The 23,263-nt window shown below is 41.3% G+C and overlaps 1 protein-coding gene across 10 annotated transcripts in view; it reads left to right on the forward strand.

The window, feature by feature from the left end:
* The window catches only part of FRMPD4 (FERM and PDZ domain containing 4), a 915,426-nt gene that overhangs the window by 833,193 nt on the left and 58,970 nt on the right, over positions 1 to 23,263 (forward strand). For all 10 annotated transcript variants that reach the window (XM_074391531.1, XM_074391527.1, XM_074391532.1 and 7 more), the window contains one exon: positions 3,536 to 3,581. In XM_074391531.1, coding sequence (XP_074247632.1) covers positions 3,536 to 3,581 — 46 coding nt within the window. The remainder of the gene's footprint in view (positions 1 to 3,535; positions 3,582 to 23,263) is intronic.

The following is a 23,263-nucleotide window of genomic DNA, read 5'->3' on the forward strand; positions in this document are numbered from 1 at the left end:
ATTTGTTATAGCAGCAATAGCAAGTGCACACAGGGTCTATGCTTATTAACATCAAGGATGACTAACAAGAGTCCTTCTCGAGGGCCTTGTCTGCTCCTAACAGCTACTGCACTGAAGCTGTGCATATAAGCTTCCCTTTCCAGAAGTGAACAAATAAATTCAGTGCCACTGAGCATTGCTCTAGAGAAAATTAGCATTTGTCCCACAGCCTTATGGGTCTATTCATTCTCCCACCCACCCTATCACTTTACAGTTTTTTGTCTGACACTTATCCCTCATTCTCTTGTTAACGTTTTATTGTTTCTTCTCAAGATTCTAAGCCTCCCCGTCTTAGTCAAGGGTGTTTGGACCCAAAGAATATGATCTAATCAAGCCAGTTTAAGTAAAGAGAAAATGAGAATAAGTCAATCAAGCAGGTTTTGGAGGGTACAATCATAAGTTAACTATATTCTTTCCCCCATTGCCCATTTATAACAGCTCCCCAAGGCCAGTCCTTCCTTAGCCCTCAACAAAATCTCAGGCAGTTCCCATAAACATATTGAACAGGTTCAGAAAAGTTCTCTAGTCACTTGTACACTTGTAATCACAATTTGTAATCTGTAATTGCAACGTTTGTCATGTAATAGTCAAAACTCCCAACTCCACAAAATTCCTCCCTTGTGCCCACTTCAGGTCGGGGAAGCCTGCAGTGGGTTAAGGGGCATTGTCAATGTTTTCTTTACTGCCCCAGCATTCTGCCCTAGTGTTAGCTCCTTCCAGACCGAAATGAGGCCAAGATGGTGAGGTAAAAAGCAAGAAATTTTTCACTTGATTGGCACCAGTGTAATCTAGCATCAGTTTCTTCTGTCTGTGGAAGATGATGGTGGTAGACTCTTTTCTTGTGGTTGCTTGCATGGATTCCTGGAAGATTTCTTTGTTGAGTTACTCCAGTTGCAGCCCCCTTGAGTCAGGCAGAAACCAAGGGCTGGCTATGCCTAATGTTCCTTGGCTTCTATATATTTCTGCAAAGGCCCCCTTATCCCTCAAAGTAGCTCAGTGGATCAGGACATCCCAGGCCAATGTTTCTACTGCATTTTCCGAGAGTCTCACACTTTGGGCCTGCCTCAGTGTAAGGGTAGTAATTGCACAAATGTAGCCTCTGCTCTTTGAGCATGTACTGCTTCTGACAGCCTCTCCCTGTTGCCTTTTTTTCAGTTTGTAATGAAGACATGAGTCAGATCCCAAGATGAGTAAGGGGTAAGGGTTCCAAACTCTGGTTTTCAACACCTTCTTTGAAAATCCTGCAGCACCCTTCTTTGGCACGTGGGAGTGATTGGCATGTATTGGCATTGGGCCTCAGCTGATTCTGTCTCAGTCCATCTTAGCATTCTGGAACGTATGAACACATATGGCTTCCATCTTTTTTTCTGCCTAGGCTTGGGTTAGAAATCCTAAGGGATCTGAAGTGCTATGGAGTTAATTCTTCTTGTCTGGCAGGTGATGATTATGTATTTAAGATGAGAGAAAACAAAAGTAAAAGCTTTTTCCCAGAATGATGATAAATACCATGCTGAGATCGTTTTTATGTGAATGATTTTATTTCTAGCAAAATGGTGAACAACCAGCACTCAGGAATGGTGGAAACCAGGCCTGTTCAGGGGATTACTGGCATCTGTAATCTTGACTCTGGGGCTCAGTCATGAATGTGACTTGGCTCTCAACTCTTAATCTCTGTGTCTCCTAGTTCTGATTCTGGAGAGAGGAAATCTGATTGGTTCATTCCAACATTCAGGTCCAATGAGCTGGGTGCAGAGAATGAGTTCCCAGGGCACACTGCCTGCTCCTGAGGGCTCTGGGAGCAGACATAGACAGGACAAGGCAGGTATGGCAGATAGTTCCACTAATATGGCTGCCACACTGATGCATTCTTTGGTCAGTGGGGTTATAGAGCGTTTCTGATCTGGTAAGTGTTTCTTGTTGCCTGTGAATGAAGGAAACTTGAACAAAAACTAAAAAATAGTGCTTTGCTTCTATTTATGTTGCTTTCCACATATTTGCCTCATATCCATTATCCTGGACATGGACACCCAGTTTGCCTTCGACACTTCATACCCACATGTTCTGCTGCAAGGAACATCCTCATCCACCTCCCCTTAAAGGCTAGCAGCAGATTTTTTCTTTATGATATAAAACCAGAGTGGACTGGCTGAGTCATTGGGTTCATGACACTGAAGTTGACCTATTGAAGCTAGATTGCTCCTCCAAACTGCTACACATGTGTATACTCCCACCAGCAATGCAGATCCTTCATCTTATCCAATGAATTCTCATTTGATGGCACTATTGCTCTGTCTACTGCAGTCATTGGGCTTCCTGCCAGCCTGGGTGACAGAGAACTTGTGGGAGCAGATGGGCCACCGTCAGCACTGTACTACCTTCGTGCACCCCAGCACTGTTAACCTAAATGTTCTGACTCTTCCTGGAGTTTTATTTCTATTACTTCTTTCCCTGCCCTCTTGACTCCTCTCTTTCTCTACCCTACTTTCTACTACATGGTCCAGCCCAGCCAGAGTGAGTCAGCTGAGCCACAAATCAGTCAGTACTAGAAATGTGATTTGCAGTGGCTTCTTCAAGGGAACAGCCTTGCAAAAGATCTTCCCCTTACTCATTTGAGCAATAAATCAGAAAACCAGGTAATTAATTGCAACCTAAAGTAGAAAAAGTCAGCTCTTCTTTATCAAAATGGCAACTGACCTTTCTCCTAGTCATGATTTAAGAAGGAACAAAGAAGGGAAGAAAGAAAAACTATTATAATCCATAATATGATTTTTCCTCAAAGGTTTGAGTTACTTGGAGGGAATTAGATAAACCATTATATTACATTGTTCTGCTTTTAGCCATGAAGTACAGCCTTTTGTGAGTAATATTTCCCAACTGGTGCCTGTCTGAAATATTAATCATCCCAGGGTCCTAGTATTATGACCACGGACTTACTAAGCCATACAGTATGGGAACTGATGTTTGCTGGGATGCTACTTCTTTATAAGAAACCTACAATAACATTTCCCTTTCAGGATCCTGAGAAGTAATGATGTTCCGTGAATTGATAGATTTTAAAAATCTCTTCCTCTGACAGAAAACTACAGAGAAATTTTTAAGCAGCAAAGAAAAATAGGCTAAAGGAAAATCATAAGGGGAGAATCAATTCTGAGAGCAGCAAAAAAATGTAGAGACTTAGTTGATGCTTCTAAAACTGTTCTTCCCTTTCTGGGTTTTATTTTAAGGTCCTGCTGTTTGGCAGCACAGATAATATTGCCCAACGTAAATTTGCTAGGAAGCGTTCAATTGAGCAGTTTGTTAAATTCAGGAAACACTTGATTTTGGCTTTTTGTGTGGTCTGAAGGCCTACATCTGAGCTATTTGATTTACTGTACCCTGGGAGTCCAGGGAACATTCACACTAATGTATCACACATTTTGTTTTGAAAGAAAACTCTTACTGGTTAGAGTCCAGGCTCAGTGCATATCATAAATATGTTTGTTTTTCTCTCTTACAGAAGCTGCAAAGAATCGATACTCCTCACTGTCATTCAGCCTTACCCTGTAAGTGTTTGGTGAATAAAAGTGCCACTTAATGTTCTCAGGCTTCTTGTTTCTTCTGTCTACTTCAGGAAAACCATGACGATGAACAACAGCAGAGAAAAATAGCATGCACTCATGATATGGGTTCAAAAATCTTGACTGTTTGTACTTTATACTCTGTGTTAGCAAAGCCATTCACTGAAGAGAAAAGGAAGTAAAACATTTTCTAAAGTTCTTGAAAGACAACCAGCTGTTCTAGTCCTATGCAGCAGTCACATCTAGAAATGACACCAAACTCAAGACCTTATGGTTTCCAACTTTAGAAACTCAAATTTCATGAGACTATCTAATTGTAAGAGGTCGATGCTCAATTGTTATTCTTAACCCCATCTAAATAATTTGGTAGAAAACTGGATATTTTAGCAAATCCTGCTTTAAGAATAGATATTATATGATATATGGCTGTCAGAATTTGACTTCAGCCACCATGGTTAGGAAGGTAGAAAGTGATTTAAAAACTAGACAGTTGTTGTGATTTTTTTTTTAAAACAACTTTATCATGGTATAATCTGCCTACTACAAAATTCATCCGTTTTCAATGTACAATTCAATGGTCTTCATAAAATGTACTGAGGCTTGCAATGATCACCCCATCCAATTTCAGAACATTTCCATCTCCCCAGTAAGATCCCTGTTTCCATTTACAATTAATCCCTGTTCCCACACGCAGTCCTAAGCAACCACTAATTTCCTTTCTATTTCTATAGACTTGCCACTGCTTGCGAATTTCATATGTTGTCAGTTGAACTAAAAATTGCTGAGGCAAATTTCTTCAGGTTTTTCTCAAAATGGTTCCTGTCAGCCTGGCCTTCTTATGAAATGGCAGCAATTCCAACCTGCCTAAGCTCCTGTTTTCTTCCCCATAGAGTTGGAGCATTTCTATATCAATTAAAGGGCTCTGGGATTTGCTGATCTCCATCTTCTGATCAAACTCTTCATTTCCCCGTCCCAGAATTTTTCCCCTGAATACTGTGGGCTAGGCATTTTAGACAGGAAATAGTAAGTATTCAGGATTCTGGTAAGACCGCACATAGAACTAGCCAAGACAACAAGTTATGCCATCTAGGATGTAACTATACATATTTAAATTAAAAGCTCAGTTTAATATTGATTGTTACTGTTAACTCCATCTCTTTGACAGAACTTGCGCTTGTGCATGCGTGCACACACACCCACACACACACACGCACACACACACACACACACACACACACACACACACTGGGATTTGAAAGTTAAGGAGGCCCCAGGATGTTACAAAACCGCAACTTGAGATCTAGCTCCCAGCACTATAACGAACAAGTCAGCAGTGACTACCATAGCTGCTCAGAATTTTGGTCTCCTCATCTGTCTGATTCTGAGATTCTTCCATGTGCTTCTATATAAAGTACAGCTGGGCTGTTTTTAGATTTTGTTTGATTAACCAAATTGTCATTTTGACTTACTTCAAATCTATCTACATTTCTTGATTTATTTGCAGTGGACAAATTCATTTGGGTAAAGCTGATGTAAATGTCTATAATAAGCAATGAACAGCTATAAATTGAGATTGAACAACTGTGAATTCCTGATGGAACTTCACGCTTGCATTGTCCTTCCTGAATTTTCTTTCTACATTTTATAACCTATTAGAAATGTAAGATCAGGACTTTTGCTCGTTTGTTTTTTGTGTGTTTCTTTGTTTTGCAACGTGGGATACTGTTTTACCTCCTGCAGTAAACTTAGAAAAAGAAAGAAGAGTTTTACACATAAGTTTATGGTTGTGTCTTGTGGCTTTACTTGCCGTTTGCCATTTGAGTCTGTATGACTTGTTATTCATTTTAATATTGATTACTATCAGTGAATAATGGCACTTCCTTTTAATGGATAATCTGGAATTTTCTGGGAGTTCTGGTGGCTCTTGTAGTTGTGATACATTGAAAGGCAACACTTAGCCACAATATTTAGGAGCAAAGTGTTACATGTTCTTATAGCCAACAGCTCTACCTCTGCTCCAGTGTCACTTTCCTCCTGCGCAGTCACTGCAGATAAATTCTCATCTTTGACTTTCCTTTGACCAGTCTCCTTCGAGAAATGATTCCAGTCCGACCACCTCCTTGGGCTCGCTAAAGCCAAATTTTAAATGCTTCCTCAGGGTTTTTCAATCTTGGTATTGTTGACATTTGAACTTGAGAGTTCACTGTTGTGGGGACCTGTCCTGTGCATCGCAGGATGTTTAGCAGCATCCCTGGGCCTGTACCTGCTAGATGCCAGTAGCACCCTCTCCCCAAGTTGTGACAAACCAGAATTTATCCAAACATGATCAAATGTCCCTTGGGAGCAGAATTACCCCCAGCTGAGAAACAGCGTCCCACATAAAGCCTTCCCTTTACTGTTCAAATCCAAATTTGGTTTTCTCTCCTCCAAGTTTTAGAAGTTGAAATAAAAGAAAGAAAACCCCAAAGTTACATTAATAAATATATCAGACATGGAGAGGAGAGCAGATGGGAAAAGAAAAGGCTGCAATCTTTTACTTATATTTTTCTGTTTGGATTTTACTACAAGCAAGTTGCTTTAAAAAAAAATTATTGAGTTTAATTAATTTGCTAAACATCTTCCCAGCAATCAGGATTGACAAACAGAAACAGATGACCCAGCAGACCAAAAGAAAGTTCATAACTTCTACTTTTATTACAAACAATAAAAATTAGCATTTTAATTTCTTTTGCAACTTGCTTGACGGCATTTTTTATGTTGTATTTCTTCTGCATAAGGTCCAATAAAGACAGAGACCCAATGTTTATACCTTCTTGCCACATTTCACATGTGTTCAAGGCACCCCACCATGACCTACTCACAGAAATTGATTTCCAGTGAGGCCCAGGTTAAGGGGAAATGGAGTGAGAGTCTTAGGATCCCTGAAATTCTTTGATAAGAAGTAATTCTTAATAGGTTACTGCCTCATTTTTTAAAATAAGTATTATGGTAGGCTTTCCCCACCACTTCCATTTTCACTTTTTTCTTGGAAAAAAAAAGTACAAAGTAGAAGTACAGAAGGAAATACGGATGCAGGAAAATGTGTTGACAAACCTTTCCCCCAGAGACAACCAGTGTAAACATTTTGACCTATTTCCTTCCAGTCTTTTTTTATATTCCTTAGTTGAGATAATACTGTACATATAATTTTATTCTGCCTCTTTTACTAAATATATCATAAACATTTCATGTCATCAAAAACTCTTTATAAGTATTATTTAAATGGCTGCAAAACATTACAAAGAACCAAAATTTCCTTAACCAACCCCCTGTCAATAGGCCTTTCATATCGTCTTTAATTTTGCTATTATAAAAAACTCTGCAAAGAACATCTCTGTGTATAAGTCTTAATCTGTAGTTAATATTTCCCCAGGATGGAATGTTAGAAGGGGAATTTCTGGATTACTCATGGGTTTTTCTTTGTTTGGCTCTGAGACATCATCTTCATTCCTTGTATTGTTTTCTCCTTTTTGTTGCTTTTTGGTTTTTTCACTTAGATCTCCCCGATTTATTTCGAAGAGCACTTTGTACCTACTTTTTTAAAAAAAATTTTTTATTATACTTTAAGTTCTGGGGTACATGTGCAGATCTTGCAGGATAGCTAGATAGGTATACACACGCCATGGTGGTTTGCTGTCTCCATCCCCCCGTCACCTACATTAGTTATTTCTCCTCATGTTATCCTTCCCCAACCTCCCCACCCGCTACTATCCCTCCTCTAGCCCCCCATCCCCCAACAGACCCCAGCGTGTGATGTTCCCCTCCCTGTGTCCATGTGTTCTCATTGTTCAACACCCACTTATGAGTGAGAACATGCGGTGTTTGGTTTTCTGTTCTTGTGTCAGTTTGCTGAGAATGATGGTTTCCAGATTCATCTATGTCCCTGCAAAGGACATTAACTCATCCTTTTTTATGGCTGCATAGTATTCCCTGGTGTATATGTGCCACATTTTCTTTATCCATTCTATCCTTGTTGGACATTTGGGTTGGTTCCAAGTCTTTGCTATTGTAAACAGTGCTGCAATGAATATACATGTGCATGTGTCTTTATAATAGAATGATTTCTAACCCTTTGGGTATACCCAGTAATGGAATTGCTGGGTCAAATGGTATTTCTATTTCTAGATCCTTGAGAAATCACCACACTGTCTTCCACATGGTTGCACTAATTTATACTCCCACCAACAGTATAAAAGTGTTCCTATTTCTCCACATCCTCTCCAGCATGTGTTTTCTCCAGATTTTTTAATGATCTAACTAGCATGAGATGGTATCTCAATGTGGTTTTGATTTGCATTTCTCTAATGACCAGTGATGATGAACATTTTTTCTTATGTTTCTTGGTCACATAAATATCTTCTTTAAGAAAAGTGCCTGTTCATATCCTTATCCCACTTTTTGATGGGGTTGTTTTTTTCTGGTAAATTTGTTATAGTTCTTTGTAGACTCTGGATATTAGCCCTTTGTCAGATGGGTAGCTCGCAAAAAAAATTTCCTATTCTATTGGTTGCCAGTTCACTCTAATGATTGTTTCTTTTGCTGTGCAATGAACATACATGTGCATGTGTCTTTATAATAGAATGATTTATAGTTTAATTAGATCCCATTTGTCAATTTCGGCTTTTGTTGCCATTGCTTTTGGTATTTTAGTCATGAAGTCCTTGCTTATACCTTTGTCCTGAATGGTATTGACTATCTTTTCTTCTAGGGTTTTTATGGTGTTAGGTCTTATGTTTAAATCTTTAATCTATCTGGAGTTAATTTTTGTATAAGGTGTAAGGAATGGGTCCAGTTTCAGCTTTCTGCACATGGCTAGCCAGTTTTCCCAACTCCATTTATTGAACAGGGAATCCTTTCCCCATTTCCTGTTTTTGTCAGGTTTGTCAAAGATCAGATGGTTGCAGGTGTGTAGTGTTACTTCCCAGGCCTCTGTTCTGTTCCATTGGTCTATATCTCTGTTTTGGTATCAGTACCATGCTGTTTTGATTACTGTAGGCTTGTAGTATAGTTTGAAGTCAGGTAGCATGATGCCTCCAGCTTTGTTCTTTTTGCTTAGGATTGTCTTGACTATGTGGTCTCTTTTTTGGTTCCATATGAAGTTTAAGGTGGTTTTTTCCAGTTCTATGAAGAAGGTCAATGATAGCTTGATGGGAACAGCATTGAATCTATAAATTTCTTTGGGCAGTATGGCCATTTTCATGATATTGATTCTTCCTAACCATGAGCATGGAATGTTTTTCCATCTGTTTGTGTCCTCTCTTACTTCCTTGAGCAGTGGTTTGTAGTTCTCCTTGAAGAGGTCCTTCACATCCTGTGTTAGTTGTATTTCTTGGTATTTTATTCCCTTTGTAGCAATTGTGAATTTGAGTTTGCTCATGATTTGGCTCTCTGTTTGTCTTTTATTGGTGTATAGGAATGTTTGTGATTTTTGCAAATTTATTTTTGTATCCTGAGACTTTGCTGAAGTGATTTTTGCACATTGATTTTGTATCCTGAGACTTTGCTGAAGTTGCTTATCATCTTAAGGAGATTTTGGGCTGAGAAGATGGGGTCTTCTAAATATACCATTATGTCGTCTGCAAATAGAGACAGTTTGACTTTCTCTTTTCCTAATTAAATATGCTTTATTTCTTTTTCTTGCCTGATTGCTCTGGCTAACACTTCCAATGCTATGTTGAATGGGAATGGTGAGAGAGGGCACCCTTGTCTAGTGCCAGATTTCAGAGAGAATGCTTCCAATTTTTGCCCATTCAGTATGATACTGGCTGTGGGTTTGTTGTAAATAGCTTTTATTATTTTGATATACGTTCCACCAATACCTAGTTTATTGAGAGTTTTTAGCATAAACGGCTGTTGAATTTTGTGTAAGGCCTTCTCTGCATCTATTGAGATGATCATGTGGTTTTTGTCTTTGGTTCTGTTTACGTGGTGGATCACGTTTATAAATTTGCATATATTGAACCAGGCTTGCATCCCCGGAATGAAGCCTACTTGATTGTGATGGATAAGCTTTTTGACCTGCTGTTGCATTCAGTTTGTCAGTATTTTATTGACAATTTTTGCATTGATGTTCATCGTGGATATTGGCCTGAAGTTTTATTTTTTTGTTGTGTCTCTGCCAGGTTTTGGTATCAGGATTGATGTTGGTCTCATAAAATGAGTTAGGGAAGATTCCCTCTTTTTGTATTGTTTGGAATAGTTTCAGAAGGAATGGTACCAGCTCCTCTTTGTACCTCTGGTAGAATTCAGCTCTGAACCCATCTGGACCTGGACTTTTTTTTGGCTGGGAGGCTATTAATTGCTGCCTCAACTTCAGACCTTGTTATTAGTCTGTTCAGGGATTCAACTTCTTCCTGGTTTAGTCTTGGGAGGGTATAAGTGTCCAGGAATTTATCCATTTCTTCTAAATTTACTGGTTTATGTGCATAGAGTTGTTTGTAGTAACCTCTGATGGTAGTGTATATTTCTGTGGAATTGGTGGCGATATCCCCTTTATCATTTTTTATTGCATCTATTCCATTTTTCTCTCTTTTCTTTTTTATTAGTCTGGCTAGAAGTCTATCTATTTTGTTAATCTTTGGAAAAACCAGCTCCTTGATTTATTATTTTTTGAAGGGTTTTTTGTGTGTCTATCTCCTTCAGTTCTGCTCTGATCCTAGTTATTTCTTGTCTTCTGCTAGCTTTTGAATTTGTTCGATCTTGCTCCTCTAGTTCTTTTAATTTTGACAATAGGGTGTCAATTTTAGATCTTTCCTTGCTTCGCATGTGGTCATTTAGTGCTATAAATTTCCCTATAGACACTGCTTTAAATGTGTCCCAGAGATTGTGGTATGTTATGTGTTCATTCTCATTGGTTTTGAAGAACATCTTTATTTCTGCCTTAATTCATTATTTATCTAGCAGTCATTCAGGAGCAGGTTGTTCAGTTTCCATATAGTTGTGCAGCTTGGGGTGAGTCTCTTAATCCTGAGTTCTAATTTAATTGCACTGTGGTCTGAGAGACTGGTTGTTATGATTTCTGGTTTTTTTTGCATTTGCTGAGGAGTGATTTACTTCCAATTATGTGGTTAATTTTAGAATAAGTGCAATGCGATACTGAGAAGAATGTATATTTTGTGGATTTGGGGTGGAGAGTTCTGTAGATGTCTATTAGGTTCTCTTGGTCCAGATCTGAGTTCAAGTCCTGTATATTCTTGTTAATTTTCTGTCTCATTGATCTGTCTAATATTGACAGTGGAGTGTTGAAGTCTCCCACTATTATTGTGCGGGAGTCTAAGTCTCTTTGTAGGTTGTTAAGAACTTGCTTTATGTATCTGGGTGCTCCTGTATTGGGTGCATATATATTTAGGATCATTAGCTCTTCTTTTTGCATTGATCCCTTTACCACTATGTAATGCCCTTCTTTGTCTCTTTTGATCTTTGTTGGCTTAAAGTCTATTTTATCAGAGACTAGAATTGCAACCTCTGCTTTTTTTTGCTCTCAATTTTCTTGGTAAATCTTACTCCATCCCTTTATTTTGAGTCTATGTGTGTCTTTGCACATGAGATGGGTCTCCTAAATACAGCACACCGATGGGTCTTTAATTTTATCCAATTTGTCAGTGTGTGTCTTTTGATTGGGGCATTTAGCCCATTTATGTTTAAGGTTAATATTGTTATGTGTGAATTTGATCCTGCCATTTTGATACTAGCTGGCTGTTTTGCCCGTTAGCTGATGCAGTTTTTTCATTGTGTTGATGGTCTTTACCATTTGGTACATTTTTGTGGTGGCTGGTACTGGTTGTTCCTTTCCATGTTTAGTGCTTCCATCAGGAGCTCTTGTAAGGCAGTCCTGGTGGTGATGAAATCTCTCAGCAGTTGCTTGTCCATAAATGATTTTATTTCTCCTTCACTTATGAAGCTTAAATTTGGCTGGATATGAAACTCTGGGTTGAAAGTTCTTTTCTTTAAGTATGTTGAATATTGGCCCCCACACTCTTCTGGCTTGTAGGGTTCTGCTGAGAAACCCGCTGTGAGTCTGATGGGCTTCCCTTTGTGGGTAACCCAACTTTGCTCTCTGGCTGCCCTTAACAGTTTTTCCTTCATTTCAACCCTGGTGAATCTGATGATTATGTGCCTTGGGTTTGCTCTTCTTGAGGAATATCTTTGTGGTGTTCTCTGTATTTACTAGATTTGAATGTTGGCCTGCCTTGCTAGGTTGGGGAAGTTCTCCTGGGTAATATCCTGAAGAGTGTTTTCCAGCTTGAATTCATGCTCCCCCTCACATTCAGGTATACCACTCAAACACAGATTAGGTCTTTTTACATAATGCCATATGTCTTGGAGGCTTTGTTCATTTGTTTGCACTCTTTTTTCTCTAATCTTGCCGTCTCGTTTTATTTCATTGAGTTGATCTTCAATCTCTGATATCCTTTCTTCTGCTTGATTGATTCAGATATTGAAACTTGTGTGTGCTTCATGAAATTCTCATGCTGTGTTTTTCAGCTCCATCAAGTTGTTTATGTTCTTCTCTAAGTCGTTTATTCTTGTTAGCATTTTGTCTAACCATTTTTCAAGGTTCTGAGTTTCTTTGCATTGGTTTAGAACATGTTCCTTTAGCTCAGAGAAGTTTGTTACTGCTCACCTTCTAAAGCCTGCTTCTGTCAGTTCATCAAACTCATTTTCCATCCAGTTTTGTTCCCTTGCTGGTGAGGAGTTGTGAACTCTTGGAGGAGTAGAGGCATTCTGGGTTTTGGTGTTTGCATCCTTTTTGCACTGGTTTCTTCCCATCTTCATGTATTTATCTACCTTTGGTCTTTGAAGTTGGTGACACTTGAATGGGGTCTCTGAGTGGATGTCCTTTATGTTGATGTAGCGATTTCTTTCTGTTTTTTAGTTTTCCTTCTAACAGTCAGGGTCCTCTGCTGCAGGACTGCTGGAGGTCCACTCCAGAGCCTGCTTGCCTGAGAATCACCTGCAGAAGCTGTTAGAACAGCAAGGATTGCTGCCTGTTTCTTCCTCTGTTAGCTTTGTCAGCCACAGCTCTCCTGTATGAGATGACTCTTTGTACATACAGGGGTCAGGGAGCTACTTGTCAGCCAGAGCTCTCCTGTATGAGATGACTCTTTGGATATACAGGGGTCAGGGAGCCCTTTGAGGAGGCAGTCTGTCCCTTATCAGAGCTCAAGTGCTGTGCTGGGAACTGTGTTGCTCCCTTCAGAGCTGCTGGGCAGGGACGTTTAAGTCTGCTGCAGTGGAACTCACAACCACCCCTTTTCCCAGGTGCTCTGTCCCAGGAAGGTGTGGCTTTATTTATAAGTCCCTGACAGGCTGCTGCCTTTTTTCAGAGATACCCTGCCCTGCAAGAAGGGATTCTAGTCACAGTCTGCCTGTAGAGGCATAGTTGAGCTGCCACTCTCCCCCCCACAGCTGCTGTGTATACTTTTTTGTGCGTTTGTTTACACAGATAAGGTTAGCACTGTCTCAGTAATAGCAGACGCCCCTCCCCCCATGGAGCTCTACCGTCCAGGCTCACACTGCTGTGCTGGCTGTGATAATCCCAAACCAGTTCGGATTCAGTTTGCTAGTCACCATGGGGGTGGGACCCATGGAGCCAGATCAACTGGCTCCCCACCTTCAGCCTCCTTTCTCTCAGGGGTAAGGGTGACTGTCTCACAGATGCTCCAAGTGCTCGTCAAAATGGCTGCTGAATCAGCTGCCCAGATTTGCCCTGGAAACCTACGGTGCCTGTCGACAGATGGGAATCTTTGGGTCTGTGGGCTGCAAAGACCACGGAAGAAGCACAGCATCCGAACTGGAGCTCTGGAGTGGCTGGAAATGTCCCCAGCAGCCTCTGTTGGGTAATAGGGAGGGCCCTCTGGCCCGTTGCACTTCCCAGGTGAAGCAGCATCCCACCCTGCCTCAGTTTGCCCTCTTTGGGCTATACCCACTCTCCAACCAGTCCCATTGAGATGAACCTGAGACCTCGGTTGGAAATGTGGAGATCACTCATCTTCTACATTGCTCTTGCTGGGAACTGTGCTCCGGAGCTGTTCCTATTTGGCCATCTTGGCGGAAGTCCCTGGAATACCTCCTTGCACTGTTATCCTTTTTTATTATAGATCTTTCCTTGGTCAGCTCCTTCCTTTTTTCCTTTGACTCTGCTTTACACAGTATCCAAGTCTAGATTTCCCAAGCCAATCTTACCTGAGAAAGAGAGTATTTAAGAGTTTTTATAACTTCTTGTCATACAACCCCAACTCAATGGGACTTGGGCTAAGTCATTCTCTCAGTTCTGGTGTCCCATGAGTTACCATAATTCACATCTCTTTAGGTTTCTTCTAGTCCAAAGAGCTGAGGGACATGCTTTCCTCCCTCCCACTTCCTAACTACATTTTACTGTGTTCTACACAGCTGAGAGAGTCTACGCACCTCCTCAAGGAAACCCCAGTGTAGCACATTCTATCAGAGCCCAGACCATATGTCATGCTGAGCATGCCAGCCCAATTTCCAATGGAGAACACCTATGAGCCTTGCCTGTGGGCTCTTTCTGGCCCCAGGAGCATGCCCATGGAGCAGGCCACAGGTGCTGAGGAATTATCACTCCCAGAAAGCCTGTGTTTTGTGTTCTCTTACGTGGTGGTCAGTCAGGCGTAGCCACAAGAGAACACAGAAGAGATGTAGAAAAAAGAAGTTTTTTATACTCACAAGTCCTAGAGAGACTGCATCCCAAGAGAAGGGGTCACATGGGAGGGAGTGCAAAATTTATTCTCTAGGTTCATTGCCAAGTTAAAAACGAGGAAACTGAGGCCAGCACAAGAAAAGTAGATGCCAATTCCAATTTATTCAGCTCCCAGGCGAGGTTCCATGGTCCCGGGGAGAGGGGCCAGGGAAGTGGCACTGCTTCCTCTCAGGAGTGGGGTTTTATAGGGAGTGAAGGCGTTTGATTGTATTTGGAGAGACAGGATGTGGACAGAGGGAGCTGCTATTGGTAGGGAGGTGGGACTTCCGGTGAGCGGGCTAAGTGCTGAATGCAGAGGGGATTTCCAAGGTGGGGCTAGATGATTGACATATTCTGATTTTCTTTTTTTTTTTTTTTTTTATTTATTGCATTTTAGGTTTTGGGGTACATGTGATGAACATGCAAGATTGATGCATAGGTACACATTTGGCAGTGTGGTTTGCTGCCTTCTGTCCCCTCACCTGTATCTGTCATTTCTCCCCATGCTATCTCTTCCCACCTCCCCACCCCCCCGCCCCTCCCCCATTTCCCCCCAACGGACCCCAGTGTGTAGTGCTCCCCTCCCTGTGTCCATGTGTTCTCATTGTTCAACACCCACCTATGAGTGAGAATATACGGTGTTTGATTTTCTGCTCTTGTGTCAGTTTGCTGAGAATGATGGTTTCCAGGTTCATCCATGTCCCTACAAAGGACGTGAACTCATCCTTTTTGATGGCTGCATAATATTCCATGGTGTATATGTACCACATTTTCCCTATCCAGTCTATCATCGTTGGGCATTTGGGTTGGTTCCAGGTCTTTGCTATTGTAAACAGTGCTGCAATGAACATTCATGTGCACGTGTCCTTGTAGTAGAATGATTTATAATCCTTTGGATATATACCCAGTAATGGGATTGCTGGGTCAAATGGGATTTCTATTTTTAGGTCCTTGAGGAATCACCACACTGTCTTCCACAATGGTTGAATTAATTTACATTCCCACCAACAGTGTAAAAGTGTTCCTATTTCTCCACATCCTCTCCAGCATCTGTTGTTTCCCGATTTTTTAATGATCGCCATTCTAATTGGTGTGAGATGGTATCTCAATGTGGTTTTGATTTGCATTTCTCTGATGACCAGTGATGATGAGCATTTTTTCATATGTTTGTTGGCCTCCTGTATGTCTTCTTTTGTAAAGTATCTGTTCATATCCTTCGCCCATTTTTGAATAGGCTTGTTTGTTTTTTTCTTGTAGATCTGCTTTAGTTCTTTGTAAATTCTGGATATCAGCCCCTTGTCAGATGGGTAGGCTGCAAAAATTTTTTCCCATTCCGTTGGTTGCCGATTCACTCTACTGACTGTTTCTTTTGCCGTGCAGAAGCTGTGGAGTTTGATTAGGTCCCATTTGTCTATTTTGGCTTTTGTTGCCATTGCTTTTGGCGTTTTGGTCATGAAGTCCTTGCCTACACCTATGTCCTGAATGGTTTTGCCTAGATTTTCTTCTAAGGTTTTTATGGTATTAGGTCTGATGTTTAAGTCTTTAATCCATCTGGAGTTAATTTTGGTGTAAGGTGTCAGGAAGGGGTCCTGTTTCTGCTTTCTGCACTTGGCTAGCCAGTTTTCCCAACACCATTTATTAAACAGGGAGTCCTTTCCCCATTGCCTGTTTTTGTCAGGTTTGTCAAAGATCAGATGGTTGTGGGTATGTTGTATTTCCTCTGAGACCTCTGTTCTGTTCCATTGGTCTATATCTCTGTTTTGGTACCAGTACCATGCTGTTTTGATTACTGTAGCCTTGTAGTATAGTTTGAAGTCCGGTAGTGTGATGCCTCCTGCTTTGTTCTTTTTGCTTAGAATTGACTTGGCTATGCAGGCTCTCTTTTGGTTCCATATGAAGTTTAAGGTGTTTTTTTCCAGTTCTGTGAAGAAGGTCATTGGTAGCTTGATGGGAATAGCGTTGAATCTGTAAATAACTTTGGGCAGTATGGCCATTTTCACGATGTTGATTCTTCCTAACCATGAACATGGAATGTTTCTTCATCTGTTTGTGTCCTCTCTTATTTCGTTGAGCAATGGCTTGTAGATCTCCTTGAAGAGGTCCTTTACGTTCCTTGTTAGTTGTATTCCTAGGTACTTTATTCTCTTTGTAGCAATTGTGAATGGCAGTTCGTTCTTGATTTGGCTCTCTTGAAGTCTATTACTGGTATATGGGAATGCTTGTGATTTTTGCATGTTGATTTTGTATCCTGAGACTTTGCTGAAGTTGTTTATCAGTTTCAGGAGATTTTGGGCTGAGATGATGGGGTCTTCCAGATATACAATCATGTTATCTGCAAATAGAGACAATTTGATTTCCTCCTTTCCAATTTGGATACCCTTTATTTCTTTTTCTTGCCTGATTGCTCTGGCTAGAACTTCCAGTACTATATTGAATAGGCGTGGTGAGAGAGGGCATCCTTGCCTAGTGCCAGATTTCAAAGGGAATGCTTCCAGTTTTTGCCCATTCAGTATGATATTGGCTGTTGGTTTGTAGTAAATAGCTTTTATTGTTTTGAGATACGTTCCATCAATACCTAGTTTATTGAGGTTTTTTAGCATAAAGGGTTGTTGAATTTTGTCGAAAGCCTTCTCTGCATCAATTGAGATAATCATGTGGTTTTTGTCTTTGGTTCTGTTTATGTGGTGAATTACGTTTATGGACTTGCATATGTTGAACCAGCCTTGCATCCCCGGGATGAATCCTACTTGATCATGGTGGATGAGCTTTTTGATATGCTGTTGCAATCGGTTTGCCAGTATTTTATTGAAGATTTTTGCATCTATGTTCATCATGGATATTGGCCTGAAATTTTCTTTTCTTGTTGAGTCTCTGCCGGGTTTTGGTATCAGGATGATGTTTGTCTCGTAAAATGATTTGGGAAGAATTCCCTCTTTTTGGATTGTCTGGAATAGTTTCAGAAGGAATGGTATCAGCCCCTCTTTGTATGTCTGGTAGAATTCAGCTGTGAACCCATCTGGACCTGGGCTTTTTTTGGGTGGTAGGCTCTTTATTGCTGCCTCGACTTCAGACCATGTTATTGGTCTATTCAGGGTTTCGGCTTCTTCCAGGTTTAGGCTTGGGAGGATGCAGGTGTCCAGGAATTTATCCATTTCTTCCAGGTTTACTAGTTTATGTGCATAGAGTTGTTTGTAATAATCTCTGATGATGGTTTGGATTTCTGTGGAATCTGTGGTGATATCCCCTTTATCGTTTTTTATTGCATCAATTTCGTTATTCTCTCTTTTCTTTTTTATTAATTTGGCTAGTGGTCTGTCTATTTTGTTGATCTTTTCAAAAAACCAGCTCCTGGATTTATTGATTTTTTGAAGAGTTTTTTGTGTCTCTATTTCCTTCAGTTCTGCTCTGATCTTAGTTATTTCCTGTCTTCTGCTAGGTTTTGAGTTTTTTTGATCTTGCTTCTCTAGCTCTTTCAATTTTGATGATAGGGTGTCAATTTTAGATCTCTCCTTTCTTCTCATGTGGGCACTCATTGCTATATATTTTCCTCTGGAGACTGCTTTAAATGTGTCCCAGAGATTCTGGTATGTTGTGTCTTCGTTCTCATTGGTTTCGAAGAACATCTTTATTTCTGCCTTCATTTCATTGTTTATCCAGTCAACATTCAAGAGCAAGTTGTTCAGTTTCCATGAAGCTGTGCGGTTCTGAGTTAGTTTCTGCATTCTGAGTTCTAACTCGATTGCACTGTGGTCTGAGAAACTGTTTGTTATGATTTCCGTTCTTTTGCATTTGCTGAGGAGTGATTTATTGCCAATTATGCGGTCAATTTTAGAGTAGGTGTGATGTGGTGCTGAGAAGAATGTATATTCTGTGGATTTGGGGTGGAAAGTTCTGTAAATGTCTATTAGGTTTGCTTGTTCCAGGTCTGTATTCAGGTCCTGGATATCCTTGTTGATTTTCTGTCTGGTTGATCTGTCTAATATTGACAATGGGGTGTTAAAGTCTCCCACTATTATTGTGTGGGAGTCTAAGTCTCTTTGTAAGTCATTAAGAACTTGCCTTATGTATCTCGGTGCTCCTGTATTGGGTACGTATATATTTAGGATCATTAGCTCTTCTTGTTGCAGTGATCCTTTTACCATTATATAATGTCTTTCTTTGTCTCTTTTGATCTTTGTTGCTTTAAAGTCTATTTTATCAGAGATGAGAATTGCAACTCCTGCTTTTTTTTGCTCTCCATTTGCTTGGTAGATCTTCCTCCATCCCTTTATTTTGAGCCTTTGTGTATCCTTGCATGTAAGATGGGTTTCCTGGATACAGCACACTGATGGGCTTTGGCTTTTTATCCAATTTGCCAGTCTGTGTCTTTTGATTGGGGCATTTAGTCCATTGACATTTAGGGATAGTATTGTTATGTGTGAATTTGATACTGTCATTTTGATGCTACCTGGCTGTTTTGTTGGTTAGTTGATGCAGATTCTTGATTGTGTTGATGCTCTTTTACCATTTGGTGTGTTTTTGGAGTGGCTGGTACTGGTTGTTCCTTTATATGTGTAGAGCCTCTTTCAGGAGTTCTTGTAGAGCAGGTTTGGTGGTGATGAAATCTCTGAGTGCTTGCTTGTTCACAAAGGATTTTATTTTTCCTTCACTTATGAAGCTTAGTTTGGCTGGATAAGAGATTCTGGGTTGAAAGTTCTTTTCTTTAAGGATGTTGAATATTGGCCCCCAATCTCTTCTGGCTTGTAGGGTTTCTGCTGAGAGATCTGCTGTGAGTCTAATGGGCTTCCCTTTGTGGGTAACCCGACCTTTCTCTCTGGCTGCCCTTAGCATTTTCTCTTTCATTTCAACCCTGGTGAATCTGACGATTATGTGCCTTGGGGTTGCTCTTCTTGAGGAGTATCTTTGTGGTGGTCTCTGTATTTCCTGAATTTGAATATTGGTCTGCCTTGCTAGGTTGGGGAAGTTTTCCTGGATAATATCCTGAAGAGTATTTTCCAGCTTGGATTCATTCTCTTCATCACATTCAGGTACACCTATCAGACGTAGATTAGGTCTTTTCACATAGTCCCACATTTCTTGAAGATTTTGTTCATTCCTTTTTGTGCTTTTTTCTCTGTTCTTGCCTTCTCTTTTTATTTCATTGAGTTGATCTTCGACCTCTGATATCCTTTCTTCTGCTTGGTCAATTCGGCTGTTGAAGCTTGTGCATGCTTCCCGAAGTTCTCGTGTTGCGTTTTTCAGCTCCATCAATTCACTTATACTCCTCTCTATGCTGTCCATTCTCGTCAGTAGTTCGTCCAATCTTTTTTCAAGGTTCCTATTTTCTTTGCGTTGGGTTAGAACATGTTCTTTTAGCTCATTGTAGTTTCTTACTACCCACCTTCTGAAGTCTGATTCTGTCATTTCATCACCCTCCTTCTCCATCCGGTCTGGTTCCCTTGCTGGTGAGGAGTTGTGATCCCTTTTAGGAGGAGAGGTGTTCTGGTTTCGGGAGTTTTCATCCTTTTTGCGCTGGTTTCTTCCCATTTTTGTGGGTTTATCCACCTGTTGTCTGTCTCTGTCCCAGGGAGTTGGAGCTTTATGAGTTTCCGTTGCACTACTGCCTTTTTTGATTTTTCTTTCAGGTCTGCCCCGCCCAGCTAGCAGCACGCCTAGCCTCTGCCTGCAGGGGCTTTGCTGAGCTGCTGTGGGCTCCGCCCAGCTGCCCTGAGCTCTTCCCTGTAGTCCTTTTTATATGGGCGTAGTTAGAACTATCTCGGCAATGGTGGCCCCGCCTCTGTTATGGCGGACTCTCTCTGTTGTGGCAGGTTGCCTCGGCAACGGCGGGTTGCCTCCGTAGGGGTGGAGAGTCTCAGTAATGGCGGAAGCCCCTCCCCCACGGAGCTGGACCGTCCTGGTTCAGCTGTGCTTGGTTTGTGAAGGGCTCAACCCAGAGGGTTTCCAATTACTGTTTTTGTTTTCGTTGTTGTTGGGGTTGGAGGGGTGGGACCAACCGAGCCTGATCACCTGGCTCCCTGACTCCGAGTCTTTTCTTTTAAGTTGAACGACCCCGAGTTCGGTTCGCCTGCTGAAAAGGCGCCGGGATCTCCTGTGCTGCGACTCACGGAGTTGGCTCGAACTGTGGCGCCGGCTCCTGGCGGATTTTTTGCCTAGGAATCTCCTGGCCTGACTCGCTATTTCAGATGAATGGGCAACTCTGCCGTCTCAGGGCTCTGCTCGCCAGCTAAGAGGGCTCCCAGACCAGTGGCTTTTGTACGGAGAACCGCAGCAACAGGGCGTGGTCACAGCAGCCGCGCGGGCGGAATCAGCCCCACAGGGGCCAAAACAGCCGCACCGGCTGGGACTGCGACGCTGGCGACCCCTCTGCCTGGGTATCTCCTGGTCTGTGGGCAATAAGAGTTCGTCTGGAAATGCAGCGTCCACTCACCCTCTGCACCTTCACTGGGAGCTGAAGTCCTGAGCTGATCTTAGGCGGCCATCTTCCCAGCATTCTCCCATATTCTGATTTTCAAGCAGGGAGGGAGATGGGCGTGTCCGAACTCCCAGCGAGGCAACCAGCCTTACAGGGAGCACTGATAGATCAGGCTCAACCAAGCAGGTGGGGAGCAGACAGAGGGGAGAGGCTGTGGGCAAGTGCCTTAATCAGGGGGTCAGGGTGGAACACACAAGAAAAGTGCAAGGGAATTTCACTGGTGTGTTTAAATGTTACTAAGTCACAGTCAAGGGAGGGTGGGAAGAGGAACTTGTGGCAGGGACCAACTTTATCACACTGGTACACCTGGTTGTCTGGGCAGGGTGCTCACAACCTATTTGTAGGGGTGTTGAGGCAGCAGGAAAATATGAATTTTGAAAATTTACAATACAAGGAGACACTGCATCAGTGATTGACAGAAACTGGTGGATAAATATCCCAGCTCCGTGCCTCCTCAGACAGTATAACTCTGAGGCATGGGGTCTGTCTTGTTTCCCAGAAATTCCCAGCAAGAGTAAGCTCCAGTTGCCTATAGTGGTACCTTAGTAACAGAGAATGCTTTACTGGCTTATTCTCCCTTCCTGCCTGCCTTCCCCACTCACCTACCTGAGATTCCTGTGAGCACCTCCCAAATCAGCTACCTGCTTGTGAATCCTTGTCTTACAATTTACATTTTGGGGACTCCAAACTAAGCCAACCAGTGATAACCGTAGGCTAGTCCTCGCCAAATGTTCACTCAATACGTGCTGTGTAAGTAGTACTGCAGAGCTCTAGGAATTGCAAGTTCAAGACCTTGTACTTCAATTTCAGAAATTAATCTTATTTGTGTGATTTTTTTCAAACTATGTTCTAGTAACTTCTAAGAGCATCTAAAAGCATCAGGAGCATTCCACACAATATTGTGGCCATCTTAGCAACAGGAAATTTTGAGAAAGTACAGGGGTTGATTAGGGGCCTGATAATCTTAAAATTAATTAACAGTAGGAGAATCTAAATGGTAATTACTTGTTATTTCCACCACAGGATATGAAGTGCTTGTGATCAACACCTACAGGTTGCTAAGAATTCATTCAGCAGGCTTTCAAGTGGTACATGTTGTATATTTTTTGAGAAGCAAAGATAAATCTGAGTTTATCTTTGCTGTCATGACTGGTTTACATTACCCCGTATACCACAAGTTACTCTAGCCAATGGAATAAGCCAGTACTTTGTTGATTCTCATTAAGTAGCTTTCAGACTTGGAAAGCCTATGTAGTTGTTATCAAAATGTAGTTTTCAAAATATTTGTCAATTTTAGGAAATAGTCACAAACCCAAAACAACAACAAAAAATACTTGTTACGAATTCTTAGAAGTTTATCCCAAGTCTGTTGACTTCAAATTGTGTATAAAATAACATTTACTAGGTCGGGCGCAGTGGCTCACACCTGTAATTCCAGCACTTTGGGAAGCCAAAGCGGGCAGATCTTAAGGTCAGGAGTTTTCCACCAGCCTGGGCAACATGGTGAAACCCTGTCTCTCCTAAAAATATAAAAACTAGCCAGGCGTGGTGGCACATGCCTGTAATCCCGACTACTCAGGAGGCTGAGGTAGGAGAATTGCTTGAACCCAGGAGGCAGAGGTTGCAGTGAGCTGAGATCATGCCATTGAACTCCAGCCTGGGCAACAGAGCAAGACCCTGTCTCAAAAAAATAATAATAATTTACTATTTACTTAACAACCTTGTCTATTTAGTTTCCTTTCTGGTCTTCCTAAATTACCATGTTTCTCATTATAGCATGGTAAATAAATACAGGAATGAAGTTACATGAGATGGGCATGCTGCATATAGCTAGAGAGAGGAGAGAGTACATAAGGTTATTTGCCCCTAAAGTGAATAGCCCCCTATTTACTGGTCTTAGCATGGCTAGTAAATATGGGACTATTTCCGTTGGGGCAAATAACCTTACGTATTTTCATGACCCCTGAAAACACCATCACACTCTAAGGTTATATCAAATGATATGCATCCAAAAATGCTATACTCTTTATTGAAGCAAGGAATTAGGTAGAACACTTTAGAAGTATATGACAAAATATTAAATTTAAACATTGAGATGCATAGAGGAATAAACCTCACTATGTGGCACACTGAACACATGTGAAATACTTCATTCCCAAACAATGTTGGAGAAGTGGGGTGCAACTGCATTAAAACATCTAATTAGTAGTGTCTGTTCTGGGTAGCTTTATTGCAGTCGCTTCACTTGTGCTCAGCTCATTGTGCCAATGTAAATACCGCCTGCTTAAAATCATTACAGGAGAATAATGTTTTCCCTTCAGCTAAAAAATGGCACATCCAAAGCAAATGAACTCACCACTGTATGATTTGCTCGTTAATCATTACTAAAGTTGGCCTATAATTACGAAGATACTGATGAGAACACCCTGTCACATCACTGCAGCTCTGCAGCAGGAC

The sequence above is a fragment of the Saimiri boliviensis genome, chromosome X (assembly GCF_048565385.1).
Source record: "Saimiri boliviensis isolate mSaiBol1 chromosome X, mSaiBol1.pri, whole genome shotgun sequence".
NCBI classification, from domain to species: Eukaryota; Metazoa; Chordata; class Mammalia; order Primates; family Cebidae; genus Saimiri; species Saimiri boliviensis.